The sequence below is a fragment of the Chelonia mydas genome, chromosome 1, assembly GCF_015237465.2.
Source record: "Chelonia mydas isolate rCheMyd1 chromosome 1, rCheMyd1.pri.v2, whole genome shotgun sequence".
NCBI lineage: Eukaryota > Metazoa > Chordata > Testudines > Cheloniidae > Chelonia > Chelonia mydas.
The window spans coordinates 77,646,311-77,659,277 of NC_057849.1; the positions used below are offsets into that span (position 1 = coordinate 77,646,311).

General features: G+C 42.8%; 1 protein-coding gene across 8 annotated transcripts in view; it reads right to left on the minus strand.

The window, feature by feature from the left end:
* Positions 1 to 12,967, minus strand: part of KLF12 (Kruppel like factor 12) — a 362,839-nt gene that overhangs the window by 70,359 nt on the left and 279,513 nt on the right. Inside the window, exon 7 of one of the 8 annotated variants that reach the window (XM_043533904.1) lies at positions 6,503 to 6,538. The exons of the other annotated variants lie outside the window; for them this stretch is intronic. Coding sequence (XP_043389839.1) covers positions 6,503 to 6,538 — 36 coding nt within the window. The remainder of the gene's footprint in view (positions 1 to 6,502; positions 6,539 to 12,967) is intronic. 8 annotated transcript variants of the gene reach the window in all.

Sequence of the window (12,967 nt, forward strand, 5' to 3'; positions counted from 1 at the left end):
TTGGCCACATCACATTGGGAGCTTGGGTTCAGTTGTTTATCCACCACAACCCCCAAATCTTTGTCAGAGTCACTGCTTCCCAGGATAGCGTCCCTCATCTGTAAGTATGGATGAAACATTATTTGTTTCTAGATGTACACATTTACATTTAACTATATTCAAATGCATATTGTTTGCTTGTGCCTAGTTTACCAAGCGATCTAGATCACTCTAAATCAGTAACCTGTCCTTTTCATTATTTACCACTCCCCAAAGTTTTGTGTCATCTGCAAACTATATCAGTGATGATTTTATGCTTTCTTACAGGTCATTGATAAAAATGCTAAATAGCATAGGGCCAAGAAGTAATCCCTGAATGACCCCACTGGAAACACACCTGCTCGATGACAATTCCCTAAATTTTGAGAACTATCAATTAGCCAGGTTTTAATCCATTTAATATGTGCCATGATAATTTTATATCATTCTAGATTTTTAGTCAAAATGTGATGCAGTGCCATGTGATGCATGTGATCTCCTGAGATGTGATGTGATGCATGTGATGCAGTGATCTCCTGAGATCAGCTGAACTTTGGGTATGTTTACACTGCAATCAGGAGGTGCGATAGCAGTATGTGTAAGCACATCCAAACTAGCTTTCTTTGAGCTAGCTTGCTAAACATAGCAGTGCAGCTGCATCAGCACAGATAGGATTGTACTTGGGCACCTAGCCATGCCACCCCTGTGCCAATACGTCTACGCTACCATTTTTAGCTTGATCAAAGCTAGCTTGGGTACGCCTACATGTGCTGCAATCACATCTCCTGATTGCTATGTGAACATACCCTAAAAACTAAATTCTGTACTGGATCCATGTTGGATTGTTGGACCTGTATCTGCATAAAACCCTACTGACATTACTGGAGTTATTGTTCATGCTACTAGACAGTGCAAAAAACAGAGTATCTGAAACAGTAAGCCGTTTTGCCTTTCTTTCCCCTGTCTACTCAAATATTACCACCTGGATTTATCATTTATAGGCTTTACTATGAGGCTCAGCAAAGTATCCGAGCAGAGTACAGATTAATTAATTTATCCTCATAATACCCTAGAAGGTTGGTAGGTAGTAGTATTACCATTTTACAGACAAGGAATGACCCATAGAGTAAACAGACTAATTTTTACAAGAGCTCTTAACTTCAATGGAAATTGTGAGTACTCAACACTTCTAAAAACCAGGTTGGTTGTAAGTGACTTGTCCAAGGTAAGACAGGATGTCTGTGGCATAGCCAGGAACAGAATCAGAGTCCAGGACCAGTGTCCCTCAGTTACAAAACCTATGCTGCCCAGTTTCCTCTCTTCCCCACCTACCAGTAAAAAACCTCAAAAACTGCTCAACTGTTTTTCTCACAACTTAGAAATATCCACATCTTGCATTAGACCTTGCATACCAAATTTCAAGCCAGAAGGAACTTTTCTCCACTGTGTTATCTTTCTCTCACCCTGCCCTCTGCACTTGGAATGGCTTCCCTTCCTGTATAACATTCAACCTTCTTCTCCTTCACAGCCATTTTCAGAGCCTATGGTTCCTCAGACCCTTGCCAATAATAACCCACACTGTCACCCCAAACCCAGGAAGATCTAAAGACAAAAATAAATACACAGAATTCACATTGTGTAATGTTAGCAACCCCATAATCATATTTGGTAAATCATATCTACTGTAGGCCTGGATCCTGCAAAGGCTTATGCAAGTGCTTAATGTGAAGCACAGGTAGCCCCACTGAGCTCAACGGGGCTACACACGTTCTTAGTATTAAGGACGTTCTTAAGTGTTTGTAGGATCAGAGCCTTAGACTGTAAACTCCTCAGACCAGGTACCATGTTTGAAGCTCTCTGTTCAGCTTACATATATCTCTATGGTACTATACACAAACGTGAGTCTGCAAAATCAGGCGTAAAATGGGAAAAAGCAACGGAACCTTTTCTACATAAGAGATAAAGAGGAGCAGGCTCAGGAGATAAGGTAAATGACAGAGAAAAACCATTCGAGTTTTAGCTGTGTTGGTCCCATGGTATTAGAGAAACAAGGTGGGTGAGGTTATATGTTCTACTAGACCAAGTTCCGCTGGTGAGAGAGACCAAGCTCTCAAGCCACACAGAGATGAGCTCTAAGATATTACCTCATCCACCTTGTCTCTCTAGAGAAAAACCAGGCTTCCGCTTTTACAGATTGTTTGATTATTCAACTCTCCTCTGCTGGTTTTGTTATCTAATACATCCTCATGTTGATAAAACTGCAGTCTGAGTAAGGGACCACGCAGGATGTCTAGAGACAACAAAGAGCATGTTGATACGCCCTGGATATCAGACATGCCATGAGGAACCAATTTGGTTCAAAGTAGTAGTTTGGCAGAAACAACATACTTATAGACTATTAATAGAGAAAATTTTCACAGAAGCTGTGACCTTTATGCCTCGTCCTGGGCTTATAGCCCTGTCTCTGTTACATTTAAGCAAATCATTGCAGCAAGAGATCTTATTTGTATCTTTTTTTAAAAAATCACAATTATAAGGCTTGAACTCCTACTACAGAGCTATTGTCTATTACAAATATTGATGCAGCACAGAGGTCTACCATTGAAACATGACAGGGAAAAAGGCAGCCTTTATGGACAACTAAACCACAATGTCCCCCTGGCTCCACGACAAATATTCAGTCAACCTTAAGAACCACTGATTTTAGCTGCAGGCCTCAGGTAGATTTGGGGAAAGTCGGCACTCTAGATGTTATAAACTGTAAATGTGACCTGATAGGTATGAAGTAATTAATAGCAGAGAGAGACACAAAACAAAGGAGGGGTTAAAAACCCCAAACCAAAGGATTTTAGGATCTCTATGCTGCTTGGATTCTGGGGGCAAGGATTTTCTGGGCATAATCAAGAGATTCCCAGCAGATTAGCCTGAATTAGCCCTATAAAACATATAGAACTTGCTTATTATAAGAACTTCTATTATCTTTTGAAACTTAAGACTGTAACTCATTTGTGGATATATGTTTACCTGCTTTGACCTGGTAATAATTCTCGTTTCCTTTTTCTATGCAATAAATCTTCATATAGTTTATTATAGGATTGACTACAAGCATTGTCTTTGGTGCGAGATCTAAGGTGCAGCTGACCCGGGGTAAGTAACTGGTTCTTTGGGACTGGGAGTAAACTGAATATTGCTGTGATTCTTGGAGTAAAGGACCATCTAACACAAAGGTACGCTTACCTGGATGGCCAAACAGACCAGAGTCGCCAAGGAAATTGTCTGTGACTCCATGTTTAGGCTGTTACACTGTCTGAAGAATTTACACTTAATAAATGGTTGGTGAAATCTAAGTATAGAACTCACAGCTAATTCTGGCTTTGTGCTCTGGTTCCTAACACTATGCCCTGAGGTTTGTACTCATGCTCTTCAGTCACTGCAGGCAGTGTTACCCAGAGAAATCCAGAGGGGAAGATAATTTATGTTTACAATATTTGATAGTATAATCCCATTCTTTTTGACACTGGAGAATTAAGTTCATCTCAAGCAGAAGAACCAATTTGGATCATTTTGTGAGACTTCAGTTCAGTGTAACTCTGGGCTGACCTTTCAAAAAATTAGTCTTCTTACTAATTAGAAGCAACCATTGCATGTATGAAAGTCCATAGTATTTCAGCAGGTCTGTGCTTCCAAAATGTTTGCACTGTGAAATAGTGATGTGCTGAATTTAAAATATGATAAACGGATTACATGTTTGAATAGAATGCAGTTAGTCTTAATGATGGGTGTCCCACTGTCTGGAGTGGCTCACGACCATCATTGCCTATCCCAGGGCAGACTGTCAAAAACAGGGCAGAAACCCCAAACTGGTGGTATGTTCTATAATTAGATTTCCCCAAGACAGTAAGAAATGTGAACTCCTGGATCACTATACATTGAATCACAGCCAGTCCTCTTAGACTCTCCTGTCAATCTTGCCACCTAGACAAACCGGACTTAGTGATAAATGGTCACTTATATCAAAACCACATTCAGGTTGGTCCCAGTCCCAGTCACGTACCCCAGATCAACTGGTACCCTAGATCTTGCACCAAAGACAACACCTGTATCCAATCCTGTAATAAACCATCTAAAGGTTTATTAACTAGGAACTAGAAATAAAATAGTTATTTACAGGTTACAGCAAGCAAACAGACACAAATGAATTATCATCTACGTTCTAAGAGTGACAGAGTTATAGTGATCTGTCAATTCGAAGTGTCTTTCAGGGTGGACCCAGGGGTAACCTCAGTTTAGAGTCTCTGGCTCTGTCAGAGTAAAAACAGCAAAGAGAGAGATGGGGAAATTTTTCCGTAACTTTCCCCAGATCTACACTATAAACTTACATCAATATAATTATGTAACTCAGGAGTGTGAAAAACCCACACCCCTGAGCGAAACAGTTATCCTGATCTAACCCCCAGTGCAGATAGCATTATGTCGATGGGAGGCCTTCGTCGGTGTAGTAGCGTCTTCACTGAAGTGCTATTGAGGTGCAGCTGCACCGCTGCAGCATTGTAAGTGTAGACCTGCCCTTTGTTTTATTTCCTTCATTCAGCTTCCAAGTCCACAGGATGAGGTTCCTTAAATATAGCATTTTCAAGGTGTGATAGGGCCATTAACCAATCCTTTGCGTTGTGATGCTCCTTAATGGCTCATGCAATTTTGATCATTCTGGATGGGCGGGAAGAGGGGACAATTCCTGTGCCTAGGTTCACAAGTTCAAAGCAAACATTTTCAAAGTTATAAAGCAAAACTTACATATTTCCTTATAGCATGGAATACAGACATTACAAATGAGATTAATGCATGGAGCAACTTACAAGCATTTCATAGAGTCTGAACATTAAATACATTCTTATAAGACTAATACCTATTTTGAGCAAAATTAACATACAGGTGAACTGGTCTGGTGTCCAGCTATGAGTTTGCCAGTTCTCAGAAAATGCCTGCAGCCTAGGCAAGAGCTGGCATGTGGCCTGCCAGCATCACAATAGGTTGGTATTAATGGACTCCTTGCCCACAAAAAAAGGGCAGAGTTACAGAACCCCTGGAAAATTATTAAATGACCATCCTTGACAGATATGACCTTGATGATTCCATATTTGTTTCTGCTTTTAGATCATTTGTTGTTTCAGTGAAATATATACATTTACATGTACAAACATATGCGTGCCACAAAGTAAACCAACTGATATAGGTGTGCTGTCTTCTACAACAGTATAGCTATAAAGACTTCCAAATTGGTGTACTGTATTTCAGACATTTAAAAATATATTGCATGTCGTAAGAAAGGACAGCTTTAAAATGCAAAATTCATAGGATCACAGACATTAGAAATGGAAACGTCCTTTTGCGTCCTTTAGGCCATCTCCCTAACGATATACAGTTGTTCTCTGCAATATATTCCCCAGTGTCTTGTTGAGTCCTATCTTAAATGGCTAGATAGTGGGGTTAGTGCCACTTCCTGTTGGAGACCATTCTCTAGCCGCATAGATCTCATGGTTAGGACATTATTCTTGAAAAACTCTTCACTTCACATTGTGTCACCTAGTAATAACCCTTTGTAATCATCATTGCCCCTGGTGGTGGAAGTTACATGGAGCCTATTTTATTTTAACTTCCATCATTGGCTTAAGCTCTAACTGCTTATGCCAATGGAGGATCAGGCATAGTGCTCATCTCCAGCACACCTTCTGTCATCCCTGCCCTACCCATACTATGCCACCTTGACCCTCTTAGACTAAGGCTGGGACACCGCTATCATAAAACCATCTCCACCAAAGCCCCTGGCCAGTCATTTACGTGACATGAAAAAGAATTCATACAATAGCTTTAAAAAAAAGCAGAATTACAGAATTATTGGCACTGTAACATAATGTAGAAAATATAAGCTAATATATATACTTAGATGACCAGTAATGTCATAGATTGTGGAAGGCAGTAGCAACTAAAAGCGAAATACTATAATGATTGTGAAATTAAATTATTTTAAAATTTACATTTAACGCCCCCATACACAATCCCATATCTAGTGCTATCTGTAAAAGGTAGGGAAATTTCCAGTGCTGTCTTGGATGGATATAAAACAAAACCAAGGAGCATGATCTGAACATAACCAGACTGTCAATGTATTTCTGAACTACTGTATACAACCTCAATATTCAGTGGTCTGCTAGAGAATTAAAGCCGGTTTTCACTTCCCTCAAGTTACTTCTGGTTCAAGTAAGGTTTCTTCCTCTAATGGTCATAGCAGCCAATCAATTTTCTTTGCATTGCCTTATGTACCTTTCAAACACTAGAGCCGGATGGCTGTCTATTGCCACATTTATCGTGGAGAAACAAGTGAAAAGTTAAACAACATTGAATTAACAACGAAAATGATGATCAGTGTAATGAGATCATATAATTACTTTGTGATGTAAGCAATGTAGGCTTGATTGTTACTGACCTCTGATGATTCTGAGCATAAGTGAAATGTACAATCCTAGAAAAAGCATATGTGTATTAAAAGTCACATGTTATTTATGTGCATAGTCATAAATAATCAATTTACATTTCTCCTTTCCCTGCCTCAGTGGGTCTACTTTATGGCTCTGTCATAAATATAAAGGGAAGCGTAAGCACCTTTAAAATCCCTCCTGGCCAGAGGAAAACCCCTTTCACCTGTAAAGGGTTAAGAAGCTAGGATAACCTCGCTGGCACCTGACCACAATGATCAATGAGGAGACAAGATACTTTCAAAGCTGGAGGGGGGGAAAAACAAAGGGTCTGTCTGGGTGATGCTTTTGCCGGGGACAGAACAGGAATGGAGTCTTAGAACTTAGTAAGTAATCTAGTTAGATATGCGTTAGATTATGATTTCTTTAAATGGCTGAGGAAATAAGCTGTGCTGAAAGGAATGGATATTCCTGTCTTTGTGTCTTTTTGTAACTTAAGGTTTTGCCTTGAGGGATTCTCTATGTTTTGAATCTAATTACCCTGTAAGGTATTTACCATCCTGATTTTACAGAGATGATTCTTTTTACTTCTATTAAAATTCTTCTTTTCAGAAACTGAATGCTTTTTCATTGTTCTTAAGATCCAAGGGTTTGGGTCTGTGGTCATCTATGCAAATTGGTGAGGATTTTTACCAAACCTTCCCCAGGAAGTGGGGTGCAAGGGTTGGGAGGATTTTGGGGGGAAAGACGTTTCCAAACGGCTCTTTCCCAATCAGATACCCGGTTAGACGTTTGGTGGTGGCAATGAAAGTCCAAGGGCAAAGTGTAAAATAGTTTGTACCTTGGGGAAGTTTTAACCTAAGCCGGTAAAAGTAAGCTTAGGAGGCTTTCATGCAGGTACCCACATCTGTACCCTAGAGTTCAGAGTGGGGAAGAAACCTTGACAGGCTCAGTTATCAACATTTAGCAATCATCTTTATTTTGTGTCTGTGTACCAAAAGCAAGCAAACACAAAGTTTGACATAGTGCACATGCCAAATTATTAATATTATCATTTTTATAGTACCTGAAAAGGGAATTGGTGCTTTACAGAACAATTATAAAGACAAATTCTGTACTCCAATGAGCCTGTCTAGTGTGAGACAAGACAACTAGTGGGGATTAATAAAAAACAGCAAGGAGGTTACAGAGAGAGAAAGGACATGGGTTATGGCAATAAGATTAGGCAATTACTCAGTTTAGGCATGTATACTTGTTGAGGCTTTAATTAAAGTTAGCTATTATTATTATTATTAACTGACTTTTTCAAATGAGGCTCAGTGAGTACGGACATTCAGTAAGTATGCTTTCAGGAGCATAGTTTACTTGTACTCTAAAGGATATCTTATTTCACTTACGTTTTGCAGCCTACAGACAGAAGATATATTTGAAGGACTTGCAGATTCCAAAGTAAATATGACTATGAAGGATTTACAGTTCAGCAAATAACAGCCACAGATTTTGAAGCTTTCATTGATTTCACAATGATGGAATGATAAAATCTGTGACTGAGCCAAGATATACCACACTAAACAGCCTACCTCACTGTACTGAATGTAAAGCAGCATGGACAAGTAATACAGTGGCTCCCTGTTAAGATCACCTTTTATAACATTATGATAGTGAACTCGCTTTCAGCTGAGCTAGGAGAAGGTGTGATAGACTTGTTTCCCTTAATGACCCTTTTTTTTAATGGACTCATTATTCAGAAACTGAATAGCCTTCTCTTGTTAGTGTAGGCAACATGGTCTAGTGGACAGAGACTAGACTCAGAGCGAGGACTGGGAGTAGGTCCCAGCTCCCACACAATCTCTGACATTACTTCCTTTTCCTGTGCTGAAGGGATTATGAATAGGGCCCTACCAATTTCATGGCCCTGAAAAACATGCGACGAACTGTGAAATAAGCCCTTCCCTGTGAAATATGATCTCCCCAAAATCAGCTGGGATGGGGAAGGACAGGACTTGTCCTTTCCCTGCACAGCTGTTATAGGGGGAGATCACACCCACCTCCAAAGGCAGAGCAGAAGCTCTCAGGGCACACAGGCTTGGGGCTGCCGCCCTCCCCCTGTGGCTCCTGCCCAGGTTCGGGGAACCCTAGTGCCAGGGCTTCTACCCACTGCTGCCACCCCCCTGCTGCCACTCCCCACAGTTCCTGCCGGGGCTCAGGGCTGCTGATGCCCCCACCCCTTGCAGCTCCTGACTGGGGGTTGCCATCCTCCATAGCTCCAGCCTCTGCAGCTCCTGCCTGGCTCGGGGCTGGGGGTGCCTGGCTTGGGGCTGCCCCGCCTTGGCTCCTGCCCTGGCTCAGGACATCCAAGCTCCAGGGCTGCCGCTGCCCTCCCTTGCAGTTCTTGCTCAGGTTCTGGGCACTCGAGCTTCGGGGATTCTGTTCTCTTGCCCCTGTGGCTCCTGTCTGGGCTCTGGGCACCCAGCTCGGGGTTGCTGCCCTCGCCCCCCATGGCTCCAGCTGAGACTTGGGGCTTCCACCCCCTGTGACTCCTGCCAAGGGCTCAATGGACCTGGGCAGGGAGCTGCCAACCCCCTCATAGCTCCAGCCAGGACAGGGGGTTCCACCCCCCCCCCAGCTCCTGCCTGAACTCCAGGCTCCCCTCCCACCGTGGCTCCAATGAGGGCTCAGGGTGCCCAGCTCAGGGCTGCTGCCCCCCACGACTCCTGCCCGGGCTGCCCAGGCTCGGGGCTTCTGCCTCTCCTCCTGGCTCCTGCCTGGGCTCAGGGAGCCTGAGCTCAGGGCTTCAGCCCCAACAGCTCCTGCCAGTGCTGGGGCACCCATTTTTCAAATTGTCCAGAGCCCTCGGGAAAAGGCCCCATAGGCCTATACATTAATCCACCACCAGCCCTGACTAGCAGCTTGGAGCTCCCATCTGGGGCACTCCCAGCAGCACTGGGGAGATCGGATCTACCTTCACCTCCGGGAACCTGCTCCAGATGCAGAAAACTCCACACCTGCTGCCTTCAGAACTGGGCTCTGAAGGCAGCACAGACATGAGTATGGCAATCCTGCAACCTCCATATAACATCTTTGGGACCCCACCCCCAATCCCCTTTTGGATCAGGAATGCTACTGTTGCAACACCTTGAAATTTCAGATATAAACATCTGAAATTGTGAAACTGACCAATTTTAAGACCAGTAGGCTGTGAAATTGACCAAAGCGAATCATGAATTTCATAGGGCCCCAATTATGAAGCCTTTTCTAGGCTCTATGTTGCATTGGTCATTAACAGAGTACCCAGTAAAGAGCCAGCAGTTCAGCAGAAAATACTTCCAACAGTACAAGAATCCTGGCCATCCTCTGCTCTTTGGGATAGGGACCCTTTACATTTTGCATATTATTCAGAGCCAAGTACATTGTTGACTCTTTAAATAAATAACCATAACAACAAAGCCAGGGTCTATATCAGTGGAGTATTGGTGCACTACTTTGCTGGTGGAACTAAGCTGTGTGTTAGCAGCCTACTAATGCACAACCTGTTGTGGAGTATTGCTATAGTTACTGATCACCTTTTAACTTTAGAAAGAAAAGGAGAACTTGTGGCACCTTAGAGACTAACCAATTTATTAGAGCATAAGTTTCGTGAGCTACAGCTCACTTGATAGGATGCATACAGTGGAAAATATAGTGGGGAGATTTTATATACACAGAGAACGTGAAACAATGGGTGTTACCATACAGACTGTAACAAGAGTGATCAGGAAAGGTGAGATATTACCAGCAAGAGAGCAGGGGGACCGGGGGGGGGGATGGGACCTTTTGTACTGATAATCAAGGTGGGCCATTTCCAGAAGTTTACAAGAACAGTAGGAGGGGAAATAAACAAGGGGAAAGAGTTTTACTTTGTGTAATGACACATCCACTACCCGTCTTTATTCAAGCCTAAGTTAATTGTATCCAGTTTGCAAATTAATTCCAATTCAGCAGTCTCTCGTTGGAGTCTGTTTTTGAAGTTTTTTGTTGAAGAATTGCCACTTTTAGGTCTGTAATCGAGTGACCAGAGAGATTGAAGTGTTCTCCGACTGGTTTTTGAATGTTATAATTCTTGATGTCTGATTTGTGTCCATTTATTCTTTTATGTAGAGACTGTCCAGTTTGGCCAATGTACATGGCAGAGGCCATTGCTGGTGCATGATGGCATATATCACATTGGTAGATGTGCAGGTGAATGAGCCTTTGATGGTGTGGCTGATGTGATTTAGGCCCTATGATGGTGTCCCCTGAATAGATATGTGGACACAGTTGGCAATAGGCTTTGTTGCAAGGATAGGTTCCTGGGTTAATGTTTTTGTTGTGTGGTTGCTGGTGAGTATTTGCTTCAGGTTGGGGTCCCCCCCCGGCTCTCCTGCTGGTAATAGCTCACCTTTCCTGATCACTCATGTTACAGTCTGTATGGTAACACCCATTGTTTCATGTTCTCTGTTTATATAAAATCTCCCCACTATATTTTCCACTGTATGCATCCTATCAAGTGAACTGTAGCTCACGGATCTTATGCTCTAATAAATTTGTTAGTCTCTAAGGTGCCACAAGTACTCCTTTTCTTTTTACAGATACAGACTAACACGGCTGCTACTCTGAAACCTTTTAACTTTAGGTTTCTCCAGTTGCCTGACAAACTACAGAACTACATACCTTTCACAGACAGATAGAGTTCCAAACTCCTGGCTTAGTTAATGAGGCTAGAGCCTGCTAAGCTGCACAATCATTACTAAATATGTTAATGTATCACATTCCACTTTACTCTCATTACTATGTGCATTCTTGGTTTGCGTACAGCAAGAGAATGTTCAGCCATTACAAATGCTTTGTTTGTGCAGCTCTGTTGCAACATTTCATTTCTACCGCATGAATTGATATAGGCTTCCCAGTCAATTTCTTCAGACAGTCAACTCTTGTTGAGGTGTGTTGCAAGGCTACACTACTGTCACAGAGTGCAGTTTTCAACAAAAGGTTAAATGGAAAAATCTACCTTCCAGTCACTTTAGTTGTCAAACTGGCAGCCTAAAGCCCCCAAGTCCAACCTGTACCTCAGTGTGGTACGGGGTGTAACATCTGAAGTAGGGGATTGCTTGTGAGACCTATGCCATCAGTGATGAAGGCTGGTCCAAAATATCACTTTGGGCATTATGCAAGGTGAACAGGTCCAGTGAGAACCCTGAAAATGACTGCTAATACAGGCAGGGAAGACGCAGGGCACAAGCCGCACCTAGCTATCTGAGGTGAAGGAAATTGCTGAGAAAGACTCAACAGCTTGGGTCGCATTGTGTGAAACCAGTACTGGTAGATCAGGAAAAGGTTCTCATTACTGGGACTCCGTCTCAATAACTGGGGCGAGGTATTCTTTGGGACAATCGTTCACTATTGGTTTTGATCAGCATGAGTAATTCAGCACTCAGTACCAGGGTTAAAACCACTGCTCTGCTCTCAGCTGCTAATGCCCTGTCGATGCCATCTTCCCCTAGTGCACTTGTGATGGGCTTGCAACAAAGCCCCCCTGGGGACATGTCCTGTGATGTCAGCAGGTGCATCTGCAGTATACCGTGACAATGTATTCAATTATAGCTGAGATCGCCACGAATCCATCAAAATTGCAACCTGGAATATTGCAATTCTTTACAGGTGTGGTCATCAGGTCATTACCTCATGCAAAATGGACCGTCTTGGCATATCAACTGCAGGCCTAACAGAAGCAAGGCTGATAGATCATGGACACCACAAGGTGGGAGATTCATTAATTCTGTATTTTGGCGGTCCTAACCACTTACAAGGGGTAGCATTACTACTGTGAGGCAAGGCCAAGTCCTCCTTGATAACGTGGATGCCCACGTCTTCTCAACTACTTATTGTACTACTTATTGTACATCTTAAACATTGGCATGGTCACTTCACTGTCATAGTAACCCATACGTGGTTTAGTCAGAGATCACTTCTGTGATCAATTGGAATCTCCAGTACGTACTGCCCCTCCACATGATAATCTTGTGATCCTGAGCGACCTAAATGCAGTTACTGGCACTCTCTGAATTGGGCTTGAACAGGTTATTGGCCATTAAGGTTCAGGTATACCCAACGATAACTCCTGCCACTTGCTCATGTTCTGTGCCTCCCAGAGTCTTTCCATTCTTGGGTCATGGTTCAAGTGGCAACGCATATACCGGATGTCCTGGATCTCGCATGGCGGCATCACTCAGAAGGAGTTGCACCACATCATCACACGTCACAGGTGCTCTTCACCTCTTGCAGAGTATATTGCGGTGTGGAATGTGCCGTGAACACGGATCACCACCTAGTGGTTGCCCGCATGGTGCTGCTGCTGTTTCAATGAGCAAATACATCCTCTGCAATGATGAAGAAGTTTGACTTCAATGCACTTCTCCGCGTGCTGGGTTTAGCCAACAGGTTTTTTATTGACATCAGCA